The 26,678-nt window shown below is 40.9% G+C and overlaps 1 protein-coding gene across 16 annotated transcripts in view; it reads left to right on the top strand.

The window, feature by feature from the left end:
- The window catches only part of LTBP1 (latent transforming growth factor beta binding protein 1), a 458,508-nt gene that overhangs the window by 235,883 nt on the left and 195,947 nt on the right, over positions 1-26,678 (top strand). For all 16 annotated transcript variants that reach the window (XM_055539766.1, XM_055539768.1, XM_055539765.1 and 13 more), the window contains 3 exons: positions 794-1,018; positions 2,415-2,683; positions 26,154-26,256. In XM_055539766.1, coding sequence (XP_055395741.1) covers positions 794-1,018; positions 2,415-2,683; positions 26,154-26,256 — 597 coding nt within the window. The remainder of the gene's footprint in view (positions 1-793; positions 1,019-2,414; positions 2,684-26,153; positions 26,257-26,678) is intronic.

The following is a 26,678-nucleotide window of genomic DNA, read 5'->3' on the forward strand; positions in this document are numbered from 1 at the left end:
AAATATGCTCGGTTTAAAGGCTGATGGGAAGAATTCGTTAGTCGTAAAGAGGTTGGCTATAAGCTGAATTTAGCCAGAATTTAAAACTCTTCATAAAATTCTTCACCCAGACACATCCTTTTACCTTTTGGTATTCTAAATAAATTCCCAACTATTAATCACTCTACTACTCCTAGGTTTCACTGTGGTCTTGTTATCCTAATGGGATTGCAAATTCCTGTAAAGCGGGATTCAAACTATTCTACTCCCTTATTCTGGGTAGTGCTTAGTTCAGTTCCTTAAGTAGAGAAAATTCTCAACAAATATTATTTTTAGCACTCATTTGTTTATTCTTGGAAGAAATATTTAATGTCCACTGTGCGCTGGACATTATTTTAGTTGCTGAAGATATAAAGGTCATTAAACCAGGCATTTCTTTCCCCCAAGGAGTTTATAATCTAGAAAGACAGTAAATAAACTCGTAATAGGAAAACAAAGTAAGTACAGAATGTAAGAGATATCCTGAGTAACTATGTATATTTACATATATGGATTTTTTTCCCCATGAATTCTTTCCAGCATTGTGGATGAACAACCACAAGCAATTGGAGAGCTAAATGACTTACGTAAGGTGGAAAGAGAAAGATAGGGAAAAAAAAAGTATTTTTGTCCCCAGTGTAGGTTCTCCTTTGTTAACCATTTCTAAAGTCATTGGTAATATAATGGCTGTGCTTTGGGGGTGTTATATTGGTTGATTGTTACTTAGCTTTTGAGAAACTAACCAACTCTTCACATTTTCTCTTTCCCGTTATAGTAATTTGCCATCTTCCATGTATGAATGGAGGCCAGTGCAGTTCGAGGGACAAATGCCAGTGCCCCCCAAATTTCACAGGGAAGCTCTGTCAGATCCCAGTCCACGGGGCCAGCCTGCCTAAAGTGTATCAGCATTCCCAGCAGTCAGGCAAGGCGTTGGGAACACATGTCGTCCACTCGACACATACTTTGCCTCTGACCATGACCAGCCAGCAAGGAGTAAAAGGTAGGCTGACTGTTTTTTGATTTTGCCTATTCGTCAGAACTCTGTTAAAATGCCAGACCTATATATGCAGAAGCCAAGTGCCTGCGGGGTTGGCATTGGAACAGAATATGGGCCCCGTTATATGGCAACAGTGCTTTCTCAGCCATAGAGAATGGGACCTAGGAAATGAGAAAATGGAGGCCATCTTTCTCTGGTGACACAGGACCAAGAGCTAATAAACGTACACCGTGCTCTTCTGGCAGGACCTGGGAAAGGGGAAGATGAACAGGATGGGGTTCTGACTCTGATGATCATTAATCATCTAGCAGATCACACGGTACCTACTGTTGAATACCAAGTCTATTTTGTGGTCAAAGAGCACTTGGTTTTAGTTCTAAACAATCTGTAACCTCCCTGGGCTTCAGTTTATTCATCTGTAGAGGAAGATAAACTAGGTCACTTGGAGCTCAAATTCTATGACTAATTCATTCTTTTCAGCCTGGCACCTCTCACACATGCACAATTTTTAAAAAAGGGGTCAGAGAAGTGTTACTGGCTTATAGTCTTTAAAACCTGAATCTTAGAATCAGAAGATAAAATTCTGTGTGAAACCTGCAGAGAAAGAAAATACTGATATAAAATGTCACACTTAAATATTTTGTGTGTGTGAAAAGAAGCACAAAAGTATGTACACACCAGGTTTAAGGGTAAGAGAACTATGTTTTGTGAAATTGTGTTATAAATCCTATAGTCTCTCTGATGGAAACTTTGTGAGAAATTAGAAAATAATCTAACTTTTGAGTCTTAATTACTTTTGTTCAATAAAATGCATGACCACAAGTAGCACAAATTTCATAGTTTTTTGGCTCTTCTGAAAAAAATGTTTCATGAATCCATTATTCTGAGAGATTTAAATTTTGCTTTGTAAAAGTAGTTTTATTCTTTAAAGTATATAAATTCAGATTTAATTTTTGAGTGTCCCCTTTTACTCTCAAGAGTTTTAATGGCTGTGCAGCAAAACTAGATCCACACTATAAATCTTTTATTTATCCTACATATAATATATATGTGGGCTTTCCTGGTGGCTTAGCGGTAAAGAGAATCTGCCTGCAATGCAGGAGACATGGGTTTGATTCCTGGGGTGGGAAGATTCCCTGGAGAAGGGAATGGCTACCCACTCCAGTATTCTTGTCTGGGAAATCCCATGGACAGAGGACCTGGTGGGCTCCAGTCCATGAGACCACAAAAGAATTTGGCACTACTTAAACAACAAAACAACAGCATAATATATATGTACTTAAGTATATGTGTATGTATAAAATTTAGTTTCATGCTGATGAGCATGAAAATTTACTTTCATCATGACATGCATGTTAATTATTTACAGCTGATAAGTTTTCTTCCCGATCTGTTTTAGTGAAATTTCCTCCTAACATAGTCAATATCCATGTGAAGCACCCTCCCGAGGCCTCGGTCCAGATACATCAGGTTTCAAGAGTTGATGGCCCAACAGGTCAGAAGGTTAAAGAAGCTCAACCAGGCCAGTCCCAAGTCCCTTACCAAGGCCTTCCTGTCCAGAAGACCCAGACGGTCCATTCTTCATACCAGCAAGTCATTCCTCACGTGTATCCGGTGGCTGCTAAAACCCAGCTGGGCCGGTGCTTCCAGGAAACCATTGGGTCACAGGTGAGCAGCACTGCCCAGCCCATTTTAGTGATGTGTTCTAGATAGTTTCTTTTAATAAGACAGCCTTGATGAAATGAGGTTTTTGTAGAAGGAATTGGCAACCTGTGGGCCTGTTACTATAAATAAAGATCTATTGGATACAGCCAGATCCATCATTTACATACTGTCTATGTCTGCTTTCATGCTACTGACAGAAGGATTATATACTTTCAGTGAGGTCATATGATCTGAAATGCCTAAAATATCGTCTGCAAAGACTTACAGAAAGAGTTTGCCAACCTCTGATATATAAGATACTGTAAACATTGTAAGATATTTGGAAGTACCTCTAAGATAATAGTATGTGTTGAACTTCCAGAAATGCTGTAAGATATCCATGATTGCCCATTGGTAGTTTTTCAGTTACAGTGATCTGTATTTAAAGCATATGCCAGGCATGAGATTTGGTACATGAGATATATTCTACAGAGATGTTTGAAAATTTTCATGCCTTTTTGCAATAGTTTGCTGGTTAATGGATATAGTCATTTTGAATCCATCAGACAATAATAATTTGTCATCTTTTATTTTCTTATAAAACTATATAAATAGAATAGCAGTGTATAAGTTGTTTGAAGTGTATTTTAAATATTGCATTTATGTGTAACTGTAGGCCTATATATCGTTAAGTGAGAGAGAAGTTGAATTTTCTTTAAAACTCATCATTGAATGTGCATGGTAAAAGCAACAGAAAATTACTGGTTCCTCTGCCACAGTTACTTGGTGCTTCCTGCTTTGGAATTAGGTGATAATGACATAGCTTTGTTCTGTGGTTCTTCTCCTGTCACTTATTATGGTTTTAACCCCCTGTGAGAAGAATAGGTGAGATCTGTTTATCTACTGTTACCTGAATATTCAAAAAATTATATGTGTCTGTGTGTGTGATATATGTTGATAATAGAATTAATCATTCTCTCTTTTGAACCTGGAGAACACTTTTAGGTGCCGGGCAAGTCTATGGTTAGGTCATCTCCTTTCTTCTAGTTGTTTGGTTGCTGTCGTGTCCGACTCTTTTGCGACCCCATGGACTGTAGCCTACTGGCTCCTCTGTCCATGGTATTGAGGTAGGTTGTCATTTTCTTTTCCAAGGGATCTTCCTGACCCAGGGATTCTTTACCACTGAGCCACCAGGGAAACCCTTTTCTCCTAGAGGAAGAAGCAAAATTGGTTTGTAGACCAGAATGGAAAGAAGAGCCATGTAGAGTTATAAAACCTTGGTTAGAGCCATGGGCTCAGCACTTGGTGGCAAGGAACCAGCTTCCTTATTTGTAAAGTGGAGACAAGAGTATGGAGCTTGGTCAAAATTAGACTAGGCAAAGTGACATGCTCTGCAAATGTTACAGAACTATAAAAATACTCGCTTAGAAAATGCTTACCTATTGAGAGAGTCAAACGTAAAAATAGAGCAGGTGATTGCTTTTGTCATGTAACTTCACTAAGACAGGGACGGTTTAATCTCCCACTCAACCTTGGTCTGCCTGTAGAGCCTGAAATGCCTGCTGAAAGGGGGGCTTTTTCTTCCTCAGTTGAAGACCAGGTTTAAACATGCTTTTTGCAGAAGGAATATCATCAAGTTACATTTAGCTTAGAAGTAAAGACTGGATTACTGTGTCAAAGGCAAGTTTTTTCAGGGGCAGTGGGGCTGAAGTAAGCCTCATGCACCGCACAATTTGCCCCAGAAAAGCCTTGGAGGAGGAGGATGAATTTGGTGTCATTTGCATTGTTTAGTCATGTCAGCTTAGGTCGATCATGAGGAAAAAGCAGGTCCTTTTAAAATTCTGTGCCCAGTATCTTTCTCCTTAGTTTCCAAATTGGAACACAGATGGTAAAAAGCAAGAAAATGAGATGTCAACAGACTGTGTTATTCTTGTACATGTAATTGTAGGCAGACACTTGCTCACTGGAAAGAATATAAACAAATTATTTACTTTTAGGCCTAAGGTGGATTATACAGTTCACATGAATTGAATAGTTGGTCGAATTATCCAAATAATTCAGACTCATCTGGCTATCCAGACTCAGCCTTATCTGGATATTTCTCTGACTTCTGATCTAAATGATCCAGACAGTGATCTCAATGCTTAATTCATTTTGCATGTGTAGTCAGTAATACACAGCTTCAAAATATTCTCAGAATACATTTTTTTCCTATTGGTGAGAAATGTTGAATGCCTATGATTGTCCAATTTGTGCAATTAAGATGATCCAGGCATTAAAAAATTAATGGCAAAATAGTCAATAGTATATAAGATGTATCCTGCAGAGGTGTTTGGAAATATTTGTGCTTTCTTGCTATGGTTGGTTTGCAAATACAGCTACAGAGGGATGTATAAGTGGATTTTAAATGAATGGCAGAAAACCCTAACGAGTACTTAAAATTTTATTATTTATTTTAAATAAATACTGGTGTTTTGCTCAGTAGCAAGATTCTTATTCACTGTAGATTACACCTACTGAGAACTTAATGTCATAATCAGTAAGCACCTATGTTTATGTATTGCCATTAGAAGTCATATGCAACATTTGGTAAAAATACTCTTGTTTCTGTAGCACATTCTAAAAATGAAGCAGTAAACTTGAGGTTGAAAATATAACATGAACTGTGATCAGTGTATTCGAATGCATGAGACTTTCACAGAATAGAATTTCGGGACCTGCTTGGATGGTGGAGGAAAATGGATGATTGGTTAGGAAACTAAGCTCACAAAGAAGAGGGGAGAAATTAAACAGAGGAGAGAGAACAGTGTAAGAAACAAGCATCAGAAGAGATCAGAGAAGTAAACTAGAGTTCCTGGCAGATGTTGGTACATATATGAAGTCTTTTAAACCTTAGGTTTAAGGCAAAATAAATGACTTGGTGTCAAATTAAAACTAGCATGATACCCCTTTGATCAAGTGATCAAATTCAGAATCATTAAAAGCAGGACAAGTGACATTATGTGCCTCCTAATGGGCTACAGTATGAAATGTACAGCAACACCTTAAAAAGGATTCTTGCCAGAAATATATAGCAGAATCTAATTGAGCCTTTACACCTAACCCTCAGCTTACAGGGAATATTGAAGGTGAAGAAACAAGCCAAAACTATCACATCAAAAAGATTGATAAATTGTTGCTTGGTTTCTTTGAAGCATTCATATCATTACACACACACCCACCCACCCACCCACCCACCCACCCTCACAGGGAATACTGAAGGAGAAGAAACAAGCCAAAGCTATCACATCAAAAGATTGATAAATTGTTGCTTGGTGTCTTTAAAACATTCATATCATTAAACACACACACACACACATTTCCCCAGAAAGACACACACACACACACACACTGACTTCCCCAGAAAGAGACTAGAAAGATAACAGCACATCTAATGTATGAACCTTAATCATATCTTGGTTTAAAAAAAAATCAACACCCAGCTCTGAAAGACATTTAAAGAACAATTGAGGATGTTTAAGTATAGACTGGATATTAGATGGTATTTTGGAACTATTCTTTTCTTAGCTATGATAATGGTATTAGAGGTATGTAGGGCAGTGTCCTTACTCTAGAGTGAGGAATGCCATGATGTCTGTAATTTACTTTCAAATGCCCTTTATACACAAATATAGCATAATTGTAACAGCTATTGATTCAGAGGTAGAAATACAAGTGATTACTGTTTTTATTCTTTGAATTATCTCAGCATATTTGAAAATTCCTTATAAGAAAAAGAAAGAAAATGTGAACATTTTCTTGACTTATAAATAGAATAATATAATTTTAAGATGAATTTAAAAGCCCTATGTTTAGTACATTTAATGAATATCTAGAAAATTTTAAAAGTTGCAACTTTTGAATGAGATGGAAGTGGATATGGACATGGTAGACATGAGGAAGCCATGGAGGAGAAGTTGGCCTTGGTCCAGTTGTGAAATGATCAGAGTCCAATCTAAGAAGTCAACTTGAAAATGAAGAGTTGAATGCACAGGCTTTTGTGAAGGATCCAGCATCAGGATTTGATTATGGGTTGTTGTGAAGAAAAACATGGTGATGAGCTGGACTATTCTGAACTTCCTGGCTTCAGAAATCAGATAAATGTGCTGTCTGATTGATTAATTGACCCTTGCAGGGGAGGATTATGAGGTAAAGATGAGTAGCTACATCTTTGTTTTAACCAGTTCCATCTTTGATTGATGTCAAGAATCAGGTATTCTTGAATATCAGTCAGGGAATCCAATGCTGTTTTAGAGATGAAGTGAGAGAGGATTAATGGAGAAAATTCAGTGGTTAGCGAATAGACCTAGTGATGATAGATAAATAATACAGATTTTTTGGACTTGTCTTTATATTATAAAGTGGGAAGAATAGGAATAATGTGATTAGAAATATCTAAAATGTTTTTTACCTTGATGGAGAGTGTCAAGATAAAGGGGAAAATACCTTTCTATTGTGATGTTTCATCTTTCAGAGTCCAAAAATATAATTTATTCTTAAGATTATATAGACTGTTGATTTCTATGTGAATCAGGCTGGGTACAGGAATCACTAAATTCACCTTGAAGTATTAAGAGAACAGAAATTAATAGAACATATAGGGTGATCATGGCTTCCCCAGTAGCTCAGCTAGTAAAGAATCCACCTGCAATGCAGGAGACCCTGTACAATTCTTGGATTGTGAAGATCCCCGGGGGAAGGGATAGGCTACTCATTCTAGTATTCTTGGGCCTCCCTGGTGGCTCAGACAGTAAAGAATCTGCCTGCAATGCGGGAGACCTGGGTTTGATCCCTGGGTTAGGAAGATCCCATAGAGAAGGGCATGGCAACCCACTCCAGTATTCTTGCCTGGAGAATCCCCATGGACAGAGGTGCCTGGCTGGCTGCAGTTAGTGGGGCTGCAAAGAGTTGGATACAACTGAGCAACTAAGCACAGGATGGCCAAGAGGAATTGGTTTCCTGAATGTAAATCAAGTTTGAAGTATACTATAATAAATAAAAGATAACTAATAATAACCTACTGTATTGCACAGGGAGCTTTATTCAGTGTTCTATAATGAACCTATATGGGAATGGAGTCTGGAAGAGAGTGGACATATGTATATGTATGGCTGATTCCCTTTTCTGTACAGCAGAAACTAACACAATATTGAAAATCAATTATACTCCAATAAAAAATTAAATAAATCAAGTTTCAAATAGTTGAAAAGTCATAATTTTGGCAAAGATAGGTATCTGTGTTGCCCCTACAGTAAGCACTGGTACTCCATAAATATTTGAAAATATTTCTGATATTTTGCTCAATAGATTAAATTAGAATTACATTTCTAGTGGTTATAGTTATTTCAACATTTCCAGCAAGTTTTCATCTCTAATGTGTGCTTAGTCACTCAGTCATATCCAACTCTTTGTGACCCCATGGACTGTAGCCTACTAGTCTCCTCTAATCATGGGGATTCTCCAGACAAGAATACTGGAGAAGCCAAATTTCATAAAATGCCCCTCAAATCTATTTTTGCACCATAAGGTCATTGAATGGGTACATTTTTTCCATTGTTCAAGGGTGTCCTTTAGTCTAAATGAATTTTCTTAACAGTGACCCAAGTTGGAGACTTATTTGGCATCCAGAGTTTTTGGTTGTTTCAAACATGTCTTATGTATTGCCCAATTACTGGAAATAAACATTTACAGTGACCTAATGATAAGATGAGGCTGTGAAAATGCTACACTCAATATGCCAACAAATTTGGAAAACTCAGCAGTGGCCACAGGACTGGAAAAGGTCAGTTTTCATTCCAGTCCCAAAGAAAGGCACTGCCAAAGAATGCTCAAACTACCGCACAATTGCACTCATCTCACATGCTAGTAAAGTAATGCTCAAAATTCTCCAAGCCAGGCTTCAGCAATATGTGAACCGTGAACTTCCTGATGTTCAAGCCGGTTTTAGAAAATGCAGAGGAACCAGAGATCAAATTGCCAACATCCACTGGATCTGGAAAAAGCAAGAGAGTTCCAGAAAAACATCTATTTCTGCTTTATTGACTATGCCAAAGCCTTTGACTGTGTGGATCACAATAAACTGTGGAAAATTCTTCAAGAGATGGGAATACCAGACCACCTGACCTGCCTCTTGAGAAACCTGTATGCAGCTCAGGAAGCAACAGTTAGAACTGGACATGGAACAACAGACTGGTTCCAAATAGGAAAAGGAGTACGTCAAGGCTGTATATTGTCACCCTGCTTATTTAACTTCTATGCAGAGTACATCATGAGAAACACTGGACTGGAAGAAACACAAGCTGGAATCAAGATTGCTGGGAGAAATATCAATAACCTCAGATATGCAGATGATACCACCCTTATGGCAGAAAGTGAAGAGGAACTCAAAAGCCCTTGATGAAAGTGAAAGAGGAGAGTGAAAAAGTTGGCTTAAAGCTCAACATTCAGAAAACGAAGATCATGGCATCCAGTCCCATCACTTCATGGGAAATAGATGGGGAAACAGTGGAAACAGTGTCAGACTTTATTTTTTTTGGGCTCCAAAATCACTGCAGATGGTGACTGTAGCCATGAAATTAAAAGACGCTTACTCCTTGGAAGGAAAGTTATGACCGACCTAGATAGCATATTCAAAAGCAGAGACATTACTTTGCCAACAAAGGTCTGTCTAGTCAAGGCTATGGTTTTTCCTGTGGTCACGTATGGATGTGAGAGTTGGACTGTGAAGAAGGCTGAACGCCAAAGAATTGATGCTTTTGAACTGTGGTGTTGGAGAAGACTCTTGAGAGTCCCTTGGACTGCAAGGAGATCCAGCCAGTTCATTCTGAAGGAGATCAGCTCTGGGATTTCTTTGGAGGGAATGATTCTGAAGCTGAAATTCCAGTATTTTGGCCACTTCATGCGAAGAGTTGACTCACTGGAAAAGACTCTGATGCTGGGAGGGATTGGGGGCAGGAGGAGAAGGGGACGACAGAGGAGGAGATGGCTGGATGGCATCACTGACTCGATGGACGTGAGTCTGGGTGAACTCCGGGAGTTGGTGTTGGACAGGGAGGCCTGGCATGCTGCGATTCATGGGGTCGCAAAGAGTCGGACACGACTGAGCGACTGAACTGAACTGAACTGAATGATGCCAGATGGTATGAAAAGACCTTGTGAGAGATGGACGGTTGGGAGTCCGGCTTCCATGCTGGGTGTGCCACTGCCGCTTTGTGAAATCATGTGTTTTTTGTTCATTGTGGGAACATGCCCCTTAATTAGACAGTCGTACAAGATGAGACAAAAATTCAAGTGCCTCAAGACTTTCCTATTGCAAGTGCCAAAAGAGTAGCACCCCGCACATATGAATGCTTGCGTTAATGAGAACAGAAATACCAGACAACCTGAAGTAGATGTAAACAGAAGAGAGAGGATATTTTTAGTACAGCACTCTAGCACAGATAATCAAATAACACTCAAACTCACTTTCATAGTTGGCAACCGTAAAATCCCCATATTGTTGGGAAAAAAGCTCCATGGGTACAAGACGTGCAAACTATAAGGTGTAAAATAAGTTATAAGGATATGTTGTACAACATGGTGAATGTAGCCAATATTTTACAATAATTATAAATGGAGCATAAACTTGAAAAATCGTGAATCACTATACGGTATACTTGTAACTTACATAATATTGTATAGCAACTGTATTTCAATTAAAAAAATAAGGAAAGTTTAATTTTAAAAACCATAAGAAACACTCTAAATTCTATAGAAGAAAGTAAGCTTTTATGTGTATTAGGAAGAAAAGGACTACTTCTTGATGTGAAATCCTGATATCACTGGAAAAAATCTTTCTTTCCTTTAATTGCTGGTCAGATAAATAATAAGCCCTCGGGCAAAAATTAAACAGTTTGGGATCCCCTTAGAGGTTCTAGAAGTTGGACAGGAAAATAGAAACAATGGGCCTTTGGAGAAAGAGATTCTTTAACTGAAGATTGGTCTTTTTGGCAGATAAATTCAGTAACATTCTCACGTTCTAAACCACTGGGATATGCACATACTTCTGAAGGACCAAACAAATTCACTTGCTTTTGTTAAAAAAGAAAAGAAAGCTTAAAAAAAAAAAAGCATCATGGAGAAACTAGCATGAAAGTGTGAGCGCACTGAAGTGGGAAAGTATATTAACTTCATGGCCGAAAGTACTTTTTTAAAAAGTCTCAGGACTTTGAAGAAAAATATTTCCTGGTTTCTACCACATAGAAGCCAATGAAAAAATAGAGCTGTCTGTTGACTCTACAGCAGAAAAAACAGAGATGGGTAAGTAGAGATGTATTGGGTTGGCCAAAAAGCTTGTTTGGGTTTTTCCATAAGCCTCTTAGGTGGCATGAGTGGTAAAGAACCTGCCTGTCAATGCAAGAGATATAAAAGACACGGGTTCAATTCCTGGGTTGGGAAGATTCCCTGGAGGAAGGTGTAGCAACCCACTCCAGTATTTTTGCCTAGAGAATCCCATGGACAGAGGAGCCCAGTGGGATACAGTCTGTAGGGTCACAAAGAGTCAGACATGACTGAAGCAACTTAGCACAGCACATATAAGATGTTACAGAAAAACCCAGACAATTTTTGGCCAGCCCAGTAGACGTACTGATGGGCTTTAGACTTTGAAAATCTCTTCTCATTGATGAGAAAGGAATTTAGTGCTCAATTAAGGGATCTAGGACATGAAATATGCTTAGAAACCTCTTCTTTGATTTCTTCAGACTCTCCTCTGCACTGATGATGAGCATTACTGGGGTAAGGCCTGAAGTGAGGATGAAATACTAATTTTATCCTGATAGGAGGATGGTGCCAGAATGGTTGTAACACTTTCACACTGGTTAATTCCATAATTGAGTCCATAACTTACATAAATAGATGAGAAGTTTCAAAAAGGAACAACTATTAATATAAAGCATTTTACTGTTGACTTTCAGCCTCTCGCTTCTATGTTATCCTTATGTGGTGAGGTGGACTGAGTTAGCCAGGCTGGGTCAACAGCGGGGGCAGGTGTGTATGTGGTCCTCTTCCCCACTTCCCCAGGCAACGTGCTTTTGGGGTCAGGGCTCTCCTGGGTGAACTTGACCTTCTTGCAGAGGTGCTGCTGGGCAATGATGAAGGAAGGTAGGGCCAGAGTTACCAAATACCTCTGCCTTCTCCAGAAGCAGAGAGCCCCGTGAGAGTGTGTTGGTTGCATTTACTGCAGTTTGGCCTCCTTCAGGTGGAATAAATCATAGCCACCAGACACTTCCTATGCCATCTGAGATTTGCTTCAGTGTCATACTCAAATAGCCCTTTGGCATAATCTAGGCAATGCTTAACTGACTGGTAGGGAGTCTGGTTGTCCCCAGTGGCTCTGAAATGCTCATCTTTGCCAAACCTTAACCTATGTCAACAGCAGAGTGTCACCAAAGGTGTCATATACATGACACCTCGCGTGAGAGGTCCTGGACCTTGCCGTGTCACCTGCTTTTGCTCTGGCCACCTCTGCCAGATGGACTTCAGGCAGGGGCCCTCTTCTTGGAGTCAAAAAGATCAATAGAGCCAGGGATACGATCCAAAGGGGAAACACACACTGCGTGTGAAAGAGAACATGTCTCCATGTCACTGGGCTTCTGCCAGCGGCAGGAAGAACTGCTGGTTTTACTTGGATTGAGAATGTAGGACTGAGACATTAGGATAATCAAAATATAGATTCTTAGAACTGAAGTAGAGTAATTCAGAGAATGGGTGATGACCCAGACGTTACCTTTCTTACTGCCTAGCATCCCGTCTTTACCCCGGCCAACACCTTCTGGGCACCAGAAGGGCTGTCAGTTTTGAGTGTTCACTCACCCTGACTTGTTTAATAGACAAGCACGTTTATGCTTCTTCAGTCCACTCAGGTGGTTTTCATTTTATTGGTAGTGAAAATGCCTTTATCATGACATAGAATATCAGATTTCCATATTTTATATCTCTAGGGCTCACTGAAATAACATACCTATTTTAATTAGACTCTTGTTTTTGCAGAGGAGTAGGCATTGAAAATAATCATGGGGCAGTTCCGAGTAGATGCATGTTATTTCACTTCTGATATCAGCAAAGTGGCAAGGTTTTGTGGTCATTTGAAGATGACAATTCTGAGCATGTTGGAAGTGGTTTTAAGAGATCATGGCTTGAACTGATGGCTGGTTTAGGCTCTTGTACATTACAGAAATGTTTGAAGAGTCACAGCTGGCATTTCTAGGGTCTGATGTTGCTTCTTGGCTTTGTCTGCATTGACCCCTTGGAACTGAGATGCTAAAATGAAGTGGAAACAGTGGAAACAGTGTAAGACTTTATTTTTTTGGGCTCCAAAATCACTGCAGATGGTGACTGCAGCCATGAAATTAAAAGACGCTTACTCCTTGGAAGAAAAGTTATGACCAACCTAGATAGCATATTCAAAAGCAGAGATATTACTTTGCCAACAAAGGTTCATCTAGTCAAAGCTATGGTTTTTCCAGTGGTCGTGTATGGATGTGAGAGTTGGACTGTGAAGAAGGCTGAGCGCCGAAGAATTGATGCTTTTGAACTGTGGTGTTGGAGAAGACTCTTGAGAGTCCCTTGGACTGCAAGGAGATCCAACCAGTCCATTCTGAAGGAGATCAGCCCTGGGCTTTCTTTGGAAGGAATGATGCTAAAGCTGAAACTCCAGTACTTTGGCCACCTCATGTGAAGGAAGAGTTGACTCATTGGAAAAGACTCTGATGCTGGGAGGGATTGGGGGCAGGGGGAAGAGTGGATGACAGAGGATGAGATGGCTGGATGGCATCACCAACTCGACGGAAGTGAGTTTGGGTGAACTCCGGGAGATGGTGTTGGACTGGGAGGCCTGGCGTGCTGCAATTCATGGGGTCGCAAAGAGTCAGACACGACTGAGCGACTGAACTGAACTAAACTGAAAATGAAGTGGAATCATCTGACTTACTAAAAGCACAAACATAAGCCACAACCCAATCCTTCAGAACCCGATTCATAAATTTTAGTGAGAAAAAAAAACAGCATTGCCCTTTGTCGAAAGATATCAAAAGGATTCCTGACTTTGCTCTGCACCTTCCCCCACAATAATGGTAACATTATTTTCTTATCCTTCCAGTTTTTCTCCCTTTTTCTTTTTTCATATATAAAAGAATTTATATATGAAATTGGATGTTGTTTCAATGAGCTCATTCTTTGAGACTGTGCAATTTACTGTAGTAACACTGCTGTTTGCAGTTAGGAAATTGATTTTGAAGGAAGTGTTTCAGAACCTGTTAATGAACTTCACATGAAAATGTCTGTTTTTCTGTCCACCCATTTACTGTATTCTCAATGAATTCAAAAGCGTCCAGTGCTCTCAGGTCAGCCCCTTGATGAACAGGGATTTGCCACCATTGAGAATATTTCAAATAGTGTAACCTCAGCCCTGCATTTTGAAATCCAGACAGAGGAGTTCTAAGTATTTTAACAAAGAGCACTGCTCTCAAGATGGTACTTTGAAGAGGACTGCTTTAGAGTGTGCAAGCTTTGACGGAGTTAAGAAAATGGTCTAACGGTCTGTGGCTTTGGGGAAGGCATTTTAATGAGGCAGTGTATTTTTATAAAATATTTGATAGAGAGCATTCACATTTATGGCCTTAGTTGACCTTCAAAACAACTTCAAAAAACAAGAAGTAGGTATCCTTGTCTCCCATTTACTTAAATGAACCTTGAGGCTCAGAGAGGTGAGGGGACTAGCTTATATTAGTATTTCCAAGACAATCGCTCTTTTTCCATTTTGGCAAATTCATCATGTCCCTGGCCCTCGGTTTCTTTATTTTTCAAATAACTGGTTTGGCTGAGAAGACTACCAAGGCTCCTTTTAGCCATGCAGTGCTCTGACTGTGACGATTTTGACGTCTTTCTTCTTTCCCGCAGCTTTAGATGCCACTTATACTTACTCATAGTATCAATGGACAAAGCCAACTGTACCAACATCAAACACAGGCAGTATCCAGAATGATCTTTCAGATCTGCCCCCGCTTGAGAGACTCAAGTGTTGGCTCCTCCAAAAAGCCTTTCAGTCCTCCTTCAATGCACATTGATCCCTCCTCCCTAACCTTTTTACTGCATGTGAAATCCAATCAGACCATTTCAAAGTTAATTGTCCTAAAGGTGATTTTTGTGCCTCTCCTCTCTCCCCCACAGACTTGTGCTTTTCATGAGGACAGGGCCACTTATGAACTGAGCTCATTACTAGGCACACATGAGTCATCAGCAAATATATTAGTATTAGAGTAGACAAGGCTTAGTGTAGTCACAAATCCTGCAAAAGCTTACACTTTGTACACACTCGATGTCTCACAGGTGAGCCAGGGACTCAGGCCAACGGTGGTCTCCACGGCTCTGCTGCTGTGCTGTGTGGAATGCACGGCCTCTCACTTCCTGCAGCAAGGAAGACTCATAGGTTGGAGTCTTAACCCCCAATGTGCCTGCAATTGGAGATCGTCTGTAAGGAAGTAATTAAGAGTAAATGAGGTCATAGGGTGAGGCCCTGATACAACAGGATTCGTGTTTTTTGTAACCAGAGAGCTCCATCTCTTTGCCAGGTGAGGGCATGGCAGGATGGCAGCCTCCTGCAAGCCAGGGAGAGAGTCCTCACCAGAACTGGCCATGCTGGCACCTTGATCTTGACCCTCTGGAACTCGGAGGGAAAATGAATGTCTGTTGTTGAAGCCACCCAGTCTCTGGAATTTCGTTATGGCAGTCCATGCTGACTAATAAGGGTTAGGAACCGGAGCATGTGGGGAGGCAAGTGGTTCTTGGGTGAGCAGCAGATGTTCCCACCACAAGTGGCAGAGCAGTGGTCAAGGCAGCCATGGTTCCCTGCTCACAGGGAATTAAACCTATTAATATGACTTGTGGCATTCAGTTTTTCTATACTACTTGCGACCAAACCACAGGTAATTATTAGTTTTGAGTTCTGTGTACTTGGATGAGATACAGAAAAACTGAAAGCTTAACCAAATGAGGCACGTGTTACAGTTTACGTAGTGTTATAAGGCCCCAAACGGTTTTATGTTCCTTTCAGTATCTATCTTTGTAAACAAAAAGGAAACTGACAGGCAATGAAGCTTTATAGAAAGAATTTCTCTCAATACAGTTCTGGAAATAAGCTTTGGGCAGAAGAGGCCTTTATGTTCATCATTTGGGAGAGATCCGATTACTGTAGTAATAACCATGCCATGCCTATCTGCCTGTCTTAATTTCCGTCCTCATCTTGGGTCTGTCTTTATAAAGGAAGTATCGTTGGTAGTGGAGTTAAGATAAATTTCATCTTTGTATCATCTAGTACTAGGATTTATGATGTTGTTTATGTTTTGCTGCAAGGGGAGGTTAAGGGAATTATGATGTTGGAATATGATCATGACAAAGCATAATTATTCTTTTTGCAATTTAAGAATAGCAAGACACACATATCATAGCCTGCTAGACTTGACTATTGAAATCCTCAAATCATTGTAGAGGTGGAGAAAACAGGCAGCCCAAATTTGATCGTTTATTTAGAAAAGATGTCAAGTAGAATCATAAGTTTCATGCTTAAGAATTTTTTCCCCTTTTATGTTACTTTAAAGCCATTTTTTGCCTTAGTGTAACTTTAAAAATACCATTTCATAAAACTAAAGTAGTTGTCTGGAATTCCTTGAAGCCCATGGTTTGGCTTCAGCAGGCTTTAAACAAATACACTGTCAGAAATCAATGTGGATACATTTACAACAGTTAATGCCCTAGTCACAGTAGATACTTTGTAAAATCAATACCCTGAAATATCAGAGGATTATGGTTGTATCAGATACCCCAAATGCCTAACATTGTTTTAATTACTCTAATAAAAGAAAGCTGGGTGAACTTTAAAAAAAAAAAAAAAAACCTTTCCTATAAAGAATGTTCTACTCAAGCCAAAGCAAATTTTTTACAAGTTCTTTTAGAAAATCTGGAAGTATTTAAGCGTTTTCCTCTTCTTCTTATGAGACAATGCCTGTTACCCTGCCAGTGCTCCATCGAACAATATTCCCCTTTATGACAACAGGCCTTTAGAACAAGTTGATCAAATATGTTGCGTTAGTGATAGGGTTCAGAGATTTGGATGCTTTTTCTTATTGGCACATAGACATAAACATATTTAATGTTCTGGTACATGGATGCTGAAGAGCTCTCATGAGGCTTTCTAGTTTGATTTGGAGCCATGGTTGGTCCACAGGCTCAAGGAGGACTGTTTTGCTCAGAAGATGGGCAGAAGTCATTTTGCCAGAGTGGAGATGTGTTTATATCATAGTGAAAAGATTAATAGAAACAAAGAAGAGCTGTGACAGAAGTTTGGATTAATCGTTACATTACTTGCAGGGAGAGCTCTTCCCATGACGGTCCTCATTCTGGGTTTTATGAGAAATCCCAGAGTTTTTTTTTTTTTTTTTTTTAATAAGTGGGATTCATGTTCCTCAACCAGATTCATAGAACTGAGGGTGTAGTTTCTTCTTGCCAGAATACCTTGAGGCTTTTTGCCAGAACATTGGAATAAGGTACTTCTGGGTGTGGTAGAGGTGAGTGTGGCATTTTCACATATGGAATAATTCATGGGACACCTGTGCAGTGTGGGTTGATCAATCATAATGTAACTTTCTAAAGAGTCATACCTCAAGGCATGGAAAGTCTGCATCTCCATGCCTATCCTGAATAATTTATTTCACTTATTGGTAATTATTTATTATAATTCTTATAGTTTAGAAAGGAGTCACTGAAAAGCCACAACTGTTTTTAGAAAGAACTGTTTGTTTGTTTTTTTTTGGTAGTGCCGACTAGCAGGAAAAGGGGAGGACGTGGAACAGGGCCCAGAAGAGGAAGCCCATCCTGGTTATCACTGATAGAGCTGGTCTAGGTCAGGATATGATGTTAGGATGTGGAATCATATGGCGGCAGAGAATCTAGTGTATTAGCCTTACAGGCAGGGGACATTCAATGAACATGGACCTTCACAGGTTACCCTCATAAAATCATAGACTCTAGGCACATCAATGAATATTTACTGTTAGTCTGTCCTTAAAGTTTGATTGGCGAGGAAGCTGAAGTCCAGAGAGAAATAAACTTGCTTCATGTCTTGTTTTGAGTTTATGGTAGGTAAGGACTAAAACCGAGGCTTTCTGGGTCTTACTCCAGTATCGTTTCTGCTATTCCATGCAGGCTCTTAGGTCGTTTCTCCTGGAGGATTTACAAGAACCATTGCTCTCTGTCTAAGTTGGCTTGGGCTGCCATCACAAATATTGGGTTGGCCAAAAAAGTTTGTTCAGGTTTCTGTAACATCTTATGGAAGAACCCAGATGAACTTCTGGCCAACCCAATGCTATAGACTGGGTAGTAGAGATGACCAAAGTTTATTTTCTCCCAGTTCTGGAGATTGGAAGTATAAGATCAAGATGTTGAAAGATTTAATTCCTGGTAGAGCTCTCTTCAGGCTTCCCTGATAGCTCAGTTGGTAAAGAATCTGCCTGCAATGCAGCAGACCCTGGTTTGATTCCTGGGATGGGAAGATCTGCTGGAGAAGGGATAGGCTACCCACTCCAGTTTTCTGGCCTGGAGAGTTCCATGGACTATACAGTCCATGGGGTTGCAGAGTCACACGTGACTGAGTGACTTTCACTTCACTTCAGGGCTGTCTTCCTGGTTTGTTGATGGCCACCTTCTCACTGTCTTCATAGGGCAGAAAGAGGGCTCTAGTCTGTCTCTCTTCATGAGGACACTAATCCTATCACAAGGGCCCACCCTCATGACCCTCATCTAAATCTAATTATGTCCCAAAGGCCACACCTCCTAATGTCATGCTGTTAGGGGTCAGATGTGAATATGCACAGAGAGGCACAACAATATTCAGTCCATGATACTAGCTGAACAGGAAAGAACAGACACATTCTCTGGGACCTGTCTCAGGGAGTCCATGTTCTGCAGTGTCTTTGCGCTTGGGCCATGATGCTTGGGAGTGGATGCAGAGTAGTAGGCTCCATTATTGTGGTTTCATGGTTTTGGTCCTCTCACCAAGACATGGAGTATGACAAGAAGAATCTCGATGTCCCCAAAGTGAAGTCATCTGTTGCTTAAATACTGATATTAACTGGTTAACTCACTGTGATTCAGTGATACCATATTGTCCTTATTGAGTAGAAGTAAAATGAAATCACAAACTCTCCACAGCATTAACCCCCTGACCTTTATTTTTTAAAAAAACTGGTCAGATAACTTTAGCGAAAACCTGAACATTTTTAGCAAAATCTTAAGAATATCTTGTTTGGGGACTTACCTGTGGTCCAGTGGTTAAGATGCCACACTTTCATTGCAGGGGACATGGGTTCGATTCCTGGTGGGGGAACAAAGATCTCCTTGCTGTGCAGTGCAGCTTAAAAAAAAAAAAAAAAAAAGAATATCTTTTTATTTTTAAATTTCTCTGTGTTAGTCACTCAGTTGTGTCTGACCCTTTGCAGTCCCATGGCCTGTAGCCCACCAGGCTCCTCTGTCCATGGAATACAGTCCATGCAATTCTCCAGGCCAGAATACTGGAGTGGGTAGCCTTTCCCTTCTCCAGGGAATCTTCCCAACCCAGGGATCAAACCCAGGTCTCCTGCATTGCAGTTGGATTCTTTACCAGCTGAGCCACAGGGCAAGCCCAAGAGTAATGGTGTGGGTGGCCTATCCTTTCTCTAGCGGATCTTTCCGACCCAGAAATTGAATCGGGGTCTCCTGCATTGCAGGTGGATTCTTTACCAACTGAGCTATCAGGGAAGCCCTCTAAATTTCTAGATCTAACTTATTGTAATGCAGCTCTTCTCTGTAAGTTGGGACACTGTATTATACTGAGTAACTATTAGATTACTCTGTCATTTGTTAAATAAGCCCAGGTTTTTAAACAAGTGGCCCAGAGGGAAGGGATCTAATATTGATTCTGAGCCAAGCATGTCTGGACACGTGGCTGTCTCATGTAGAATCTGCCTCCATGCATTGTTTAAGTTTTGAGAGCTTGGTGGAAATGGAAATTTTCAGTTCCATTTAAAAGAAGAAATAGGCAGAGAAACTTTGAGAGTTTTGCCCATGACCATGTAGGTGGTGATGGATAAAGTAAGGATTTTGACACATTGATCCAACGTCAAAAGCTATACTTTTGTCCTTTATTGAGTTCTGGGTCATCTTTACACAACTTTTCACTGGTCCCACATCCGGGAATAGGATTGTGTGGGTAGGTCAGTTTCACAATCATAATGCACTAATTCTGCCAAACACGGGGATGCCTGGGAGCTTATATTGGGATGTCTCTTTTTGGGGACAGCATTTGTTGGGAAAGAGATCTTTTGTAGTGAACTTAAAAGCGCCCTTCTTCTAGTTCTTTGAGGAGAAGTATAGCCAACACTTCTCTAATAATGTAATAATTACCCAGTTTTGTTATGGGCCTCTGATTACTGATCATATTGATCAGTAATTTCTTCTACTTTTCCCCATGAATGATGTACTCTATCCTAATAATTTCTACTTACTTTTGAAGGGAAGTATCAGATGTAGACTGGAGGAGGGCATGGCCACCTACTCCAGTATTCTTGCCTGGAGAATCGCATGGACAGAGGAGCCTGGTGGGCCACAGTCCATGGGGTTGCAAGGAGTCTGACACAACTGAAGTGACTTAGCATGCACACACAAATCAGATGTAGGGCACTATACTTTTATAAAACACTTAATCTTTTCTTTCTCTTCCTCCTCCTCTTGATCAATATTTCTGTTTGCCATGCTGCTTCACAGATGCCAGATATTTCACTGTAAGCAATCCAGAACTCTTTTGCTTTGACCTTTCCTTTTTCCTGCCTCCTGATTAATTTTGATATCCAGCTACAAGCTGAATCCCAGATTGGGAGAATGCTCCATGCCTTAGCTCCACTTCATTCTCTGACTTGCCCCACCGGCTCGCAGTTCCTTTGCATTTGGCCTGCCTTCTTCTGTCCTTCGCCTACTCCCGCCCTGGTGTCCCTTCCAGTTGGTGTTTGGTATTGGGCTTAGCTAAAGCTGCTCCATCCCTTTGGAATTTTTCTCCCCAGTCCAGCCATTGAGTCACTGCCTTGTTTCAGTTCTTGCCTAAACACTGCTCTGCATACTCTTAGAAGAAAGAGAGTTGCAGTGAATCAGCCTCTCTCTCCTTTCATGTTTTACTTCGGTACAATCTCTAGGAGCATTTTAAAAATCTATATTACTTTAATAGTTTAGTTTCTCTGTGTTTCTTTGGTTCCAGTGTCTTAATCTCATTGAGAGAAATGTTCTTTATTCAAACTCAGAGTCTTTTATACTTCAGTATATAATGGTTCCTGATAGCAAAATAAAGTGAGTTACATACACATGATAAGATAATTTGTAAGAGTATTTCAGTATTAACATTTTCAAATGTCTTCAGTTTTGGGTCCTTGACATGGTTGCCCTCTTCATAAAGCAGCCCTTTTACTCTTAAAGTATCTGAGCTCTTGTAAGAAATGTATCCTGAGAGCCTAACAAACTGGCCAGCACTGTAGCTCTCGGTAGGTTGTAGCCACATAAGATATAAGCTGAGGAGGATGGTGCAGATCCAGCCAGCCCATGCTCTGCTTACCAAACACTGTGTCCTGGTGCAGAACACGCCCCAGAAGATGACTGTCTACTAGTCCCTGCACAGGGGCTGACGGGGTAAGGTTAGCCATGCTTGGACATGCACTGTGGAATCTCACCACAGTCCTTTGAAGTTGGGATTACCATCCCTTTGTCTGAGAACTAGTCTGGAGATGCTGGATGGTGTGTGGAACATCTTGTCAGAGAGACTTGAGCTTTAGGTCCAGGTGTAATGATTCCACACCATTGTTCCCTTATTTTCCCCATGGCTGAATCTTTCCTGGGGAAGTTCCACTGGCCTGGTGCAGCAAACGTTCCTGAAATGAGGATATTATAGGTACTAGTCATTTTAAGGTGTGAAAATTGAATCTCTTGAAACCATATTCCAATATTTATTTATCATACTCTCTTCAAGTGATTGTTCATCTATGAAGCAATTCCATTGGCGAGTTTTTAATAGAGAAAAATTATAAGCCATTAAATTTAAATCTTAATGCTCATATATTTATAGGGAGATCTAAAACCAGCTGTCATCACAGCTTTATTTTGAGTGGCAGGAAAGTGTTATGATATTTTAAAAGTGAGGGTTTGCAGGTAAGTGCTGCAGATAAGTCTGCAGATAAGTGTCCTCAATCAGGTCAAGATTTAGAAGAGTTCATGATTTTGCAATCTGTTAATTCTTAACAATGTTTAACAAAGGCTTTTACACCATCGCTTGTAATAACTTTTTTTGCTGTGAAAGTAGTACCATGAACTTTCATGGAGTAATTGTGATGCTTTCCAAATAGTCTTACCTTCTGATGTATGGTGCTCGTCCAGATATGCAGATAGTAATGGTTGATGAGTTGTTTTCATGCAGCCAGCCTTCTAAGAATCATGGTGATTACGGCTGGGAGGAGTTCTGTTTGTTTTCCTCTTTTTCTGTCTAGTTTGCATAGGTCCTTTAGGAGTAAGCTCAGACTGGTATGAGCATCCCTGGCAGTGTTGATTTGAGGGACGAGGTAAAGCACAGAAGCTGGGTAGGAGTGTATCTGCCCAGACACTGTCCTGTTAGAGACAGGAGAGCAACTCAATACTTGGGGTTGGCTCTAGTATTTCCTTTGTCAGTAATGCAACCTATCGGTGTATATTGAACGTGGAGCCCTAGATCTGACAGACACCCTAAGAGACATCTGCTTCTTACCCTGGGCATTCCCACGAGATGATCCTTCAGCCTTCAGCATCAGTGAAGATGTTGCCCTCTTCCACTGTTGAGAATCATTCAGTGTTGAAAAGGTCTGCTGCTTAATGAGTAGAATCCTCTTTTCTTGTGAGCTGGAGTCTGTAGTCCTGCTAAGACCTTCACCATGCAGGTAACTTCAAGCAACAAGTTTGTTGAACATGTCTGAACTCTGCTGTCTGTCTTATTATCTCTACTTTCTTCAGCTGATAGTCACTGAACCTGGTAGCCTGAACCTTTATTGTTCTGTTTGGACCACTCTAGGTGGGCCATGCATTTGCTGAATCCTAGCATGGACATGTGGGATCCAAGAGTCCCCTAATGTGCAGCCTGGAGTTGTGTGAACTTTTTGAGCTTTATCGCATTGCTCGATGGACAGCATAGGTTTTCCTTTCTGGCTTGAACTAACTAAATATTGGGTTATACAGTTAGCACATTTCTCCTGGATTTCTAATAAGATATGCCTTGAAATGAGACACAGGCTTTCTCTGAAAATGTGGTGAGTGATTCACACAAGAGAAATTCCATTTGTGTTTTTAACTTGTAAAAAAATCACTTTAATCTGGGAATAAAAATGTAGCTCAGTAGCATCAGCCTATGTCCATGTGATTATGTCTTATTGAGAAGTAGACTCCTCCAGGCTGACAGGGGGCCTTGAAGATTCTAATGTCTCTTTCAATGTCATTGTCTCCTGTGTGGACTTTTGGTATGGAGGGGAGATCCTTCCTCTACCTTCTTTTGTTCTAGATGCTTCCAGCATCCAGGTAATATCAGGTGCTGAGGAACCTCTTGTATGAGAGAAAGTCCTGCATCTGGCTGCAAAGATCTCAGGTGGAGTTTCTTGCTGCCCTTTGAAATCTCTGCATAGGTAATTAACTAAAGGGGCGCCCATGAAACTTCATGCCTTGTTGCAAACCTGACTTTATCTCCGGCAGTCTGTCCTCATACTGTGCAGACCCAGTTTTGAGAGGAACACACAGCGTTGTGGTACCACCTACCCTGCCATTTATTTAATCGACTTGGATGGCTTGTGCTGCTCTTGGCTGTGGACCCGCAAAAACAAAGCCGTAGGATAAAGCAGCCTGAATCCTGTAATGAAAACCTTGTACCATTTTTTTGAGGCCCAGTCGGGAGAAATGATTTATTTTTGCCCTCCCAAATCAAACATTCTAGGAATCCAAGGTGAAAATTGGATTTTAACTGCTACCAGCATTTGGAGCATATAAAATCAGCAAGTGTTGAGAGTTTTGCTTGATGAGGAGAAGAACCTAGAGGGGCTGGGACGAGAATGGTCTACATGTGATGTGCACTGGTGTCTGACATAAATCTGACTGATCATACTGGAAGTACACCACAAGCACGCTTTGGCAGCTGATTGCAACCGTGGAGACCTCTGTGTTCTTCACATATCATTTTGTTTGCAGTCTTAATGCCTGGAGTGTTGTTCCATCTTCCTTCTTCCTTGCTTCGTATTTCAGGTTTAAGCCTTCAGTTATTAAGCTGAAGGAGCCTGGGAACTACCTGAATGCAGCCAGTATGTGTTGTTCCTCCCCGAGGTTCTGCATTTGTACATGTGTTCACTCTCTCCCTCCATTGCCCCCCTCCCCTCCTCCTGCTCATCATACACTTATTTTTGGAGAGAATACGACATCCTGTTGAAATCTTGAAAACCCACAAAAACCTAAGGACTTCAAAGCTATGATGTAACTCCAACTTCATTAGCTGAGCTCTGCCTTCTCTGGTTTTGTTTTACAAGTCGGACATGTAGTCAGAGCCTTGTTGGGAATGCTGCATGGGTGGACCTGGAAGGAAGGCAGTGCGGTCCCTGGAGGCCTGCCAGACAACTGGTATCCACTATCTGCTGCCCTTCTACGAGTCACCACCTGTCCCAACTTTCTGCCCCTGAGTTCTGCTCACCAGCCTGGGCTAGTTTGCTAATTTCCATTGTTTTCCCCAGGACCATTGCTTGCTTGAATGGACTGAAACTGGTTTGTTCTTTAGTTTCTTCTGATTGTTTGCTCCTTCCTCCCCTTAATATTTATTGAGAGTTTATTTGCGACTTGTACTATACATTGGGATATAAAGATGAATAAAATACATCTGTGTTTGATTAAAATATATAGTGGAGGCAGCAGAACTGTGTAGAAAGTATCATGGAGTAAAGGGGATGGTTGGAGGAACTTGCTGAAATTGAGGAGACAGGAGGTTTCATGGTGAGGGTTCTCTGAGCCTGTTAAGAATAAGGAGTCCTTGAGTGTGCCTGAAGGATGGATGTAGAGTGGTGGGAGGGGACAGAGAGAGATTGTCTGAGGTGAGAACTAGAAGATCACACGTATCGTTTCAGGGAGATTGCAGTCTTCATACAGGGGAGAGTCGCTGAAGGTTTTCATTCAGAGTAATGTGATCAAATTTGTCTTGTGAAAGTGAAAGTCGCTCAGTCGTGTCTGACTCTTTGCGGCCCCATGGACTATACAGTCCTTGGAATTCTTCAGGCCAGAATACTGGGGTGGGTAGCTTTTCCATTCTCCAGAGGATCTTCCCAACCCAGGGATTGAACCCAGGTCTCCCACCTTGCAGGTGGATTCTTTACCAGCTGAGCCACAAGGGAAGCCAAGGTGACTCTGAAAGCCATTTGGAGAATCTTGTAGAGGCTGAGACAGAGGAAGGCAGAGGGGCCCCTCAGATCTGGGCTTTGCCTGCACATTAGGAATGAGGAGCCAGGTGGCCCTTCCTGCACCATTGGCCTCGAAATTGGTTCACAAAGCAGAGTCTGTCATTCTAAAGTCTTGTCAATGCCACTGAGCAGATCTAACTTCAGGATTCTGCCCCTTGGCCTCTTCTGACCTTGGCTGACTGGAACATGAGATGGATCCTTGCATTTGTCATCTCCATGGCTCTCAGGTGACCCCGAAGCTGGGCTCCTCTGCCTGCTGGCCTGATTTAAACCTACCAGAACCTTCCCAGCATGGCTGACTTCCCTGGGTCAGGCTGCATGGGTGTCTGGAATGTTTGTCTCACCCAGGGCTGGTCTGGCTCAGCCCGTGGTCATACTCTGTCCCTGCCCAGGCCTTGGAGTTGCAGGAGGACCCATGGCCTCTTGTAGGTGGGATCTGTGCTGTATTCTCAAGGTCTTCATGCATGCCTCACCCTTACAGCTCTGTTCCCTGAGTGTCCACTGCAGACATCTCAGTAGACAGTTAAAATTCAAATGTAAAAAGTTCAAAGTATCTTTTAAGTTCCTTCTTACTAAGGGAAAAAAATGCAAAAAAAGGCATTGGAAGGTTAAGTTTTGTAAAGTGCTCTAAACAGTGACAGGGTGTATGAAGACTCTAAAAATGCCAAGGAGCTCTTGGAAATATGCTTGTTTGCTTGAATGTCCTACTGATTATGTACTGATGTTTCATTCTGAGGTTTTAGAGCCCCCACTCTCAACAACCCCTGCCTCCCCCCTCCCAGGTTCTGTGTCAACAGCAAGGGAACTGTTTTATAATGTGGCTGTGAAGCACACCAGTGCTCTGGAGCTGGGCATCCTGCATTCAATTAACCTTCCTGTTTCACACCTCATCATTGCAGTGTGGCAAAGCTCTCCCTGGCCTTTCAAAGCAGGAGGACTGCTGTGGAACTGTGGGCACCTCCTGGGGCTTTCACAAATGCCAGAAATGCCCCAAGAAGCCATGTAAGTGACGTTTCATCATTCTTTTGCAGGTTAATGTAGCATGTCTGTTTTCTTATGTTGACTGTTTTAATGGTGAGACATGAGACTTCAAAGAAATTGCATTGATTTGTAGAATGTAGTACAATAATTTGCATTTCCAGAAACCTTGCAAGCCTGAGAAAGCTTTCATATTGATTTCTGTTTTTTTTTTTAATTTCTGTTTTTTAATAAACATAGTTATTGGTTGCCTTTTGTTCAGCTGGGTTGCTTTAAAGAAAAATTCTCTTAACGGGGGATGTGCTATAAGTAGGCTCTATTTTCTAAGATGAAAGAAAAATAAGATCTTTTTTAAAATGATAATGAAATGATAACTGCTGCTATAAAAAATCAGCAGTTGTTAAATTACATTCCTTAAATGTGTATTAATATCCACAACTTCTCTT

This window comes from Bubalus kerabau, chromosome 11 (assembly GCF_029407905.1).
Source record: "Bubalus kerabau isolate K-KA32 ecotype Philippines breed swamp buffalo chromosome 11, PCC_UOA_SB_1v2, whole genome shotgun sequence".
NCBI lineage: Eukaryota > Metazoa > Chordata > Mammalia > Artiodactyla > Bovidae > Bubalus > Bubalus kerabau.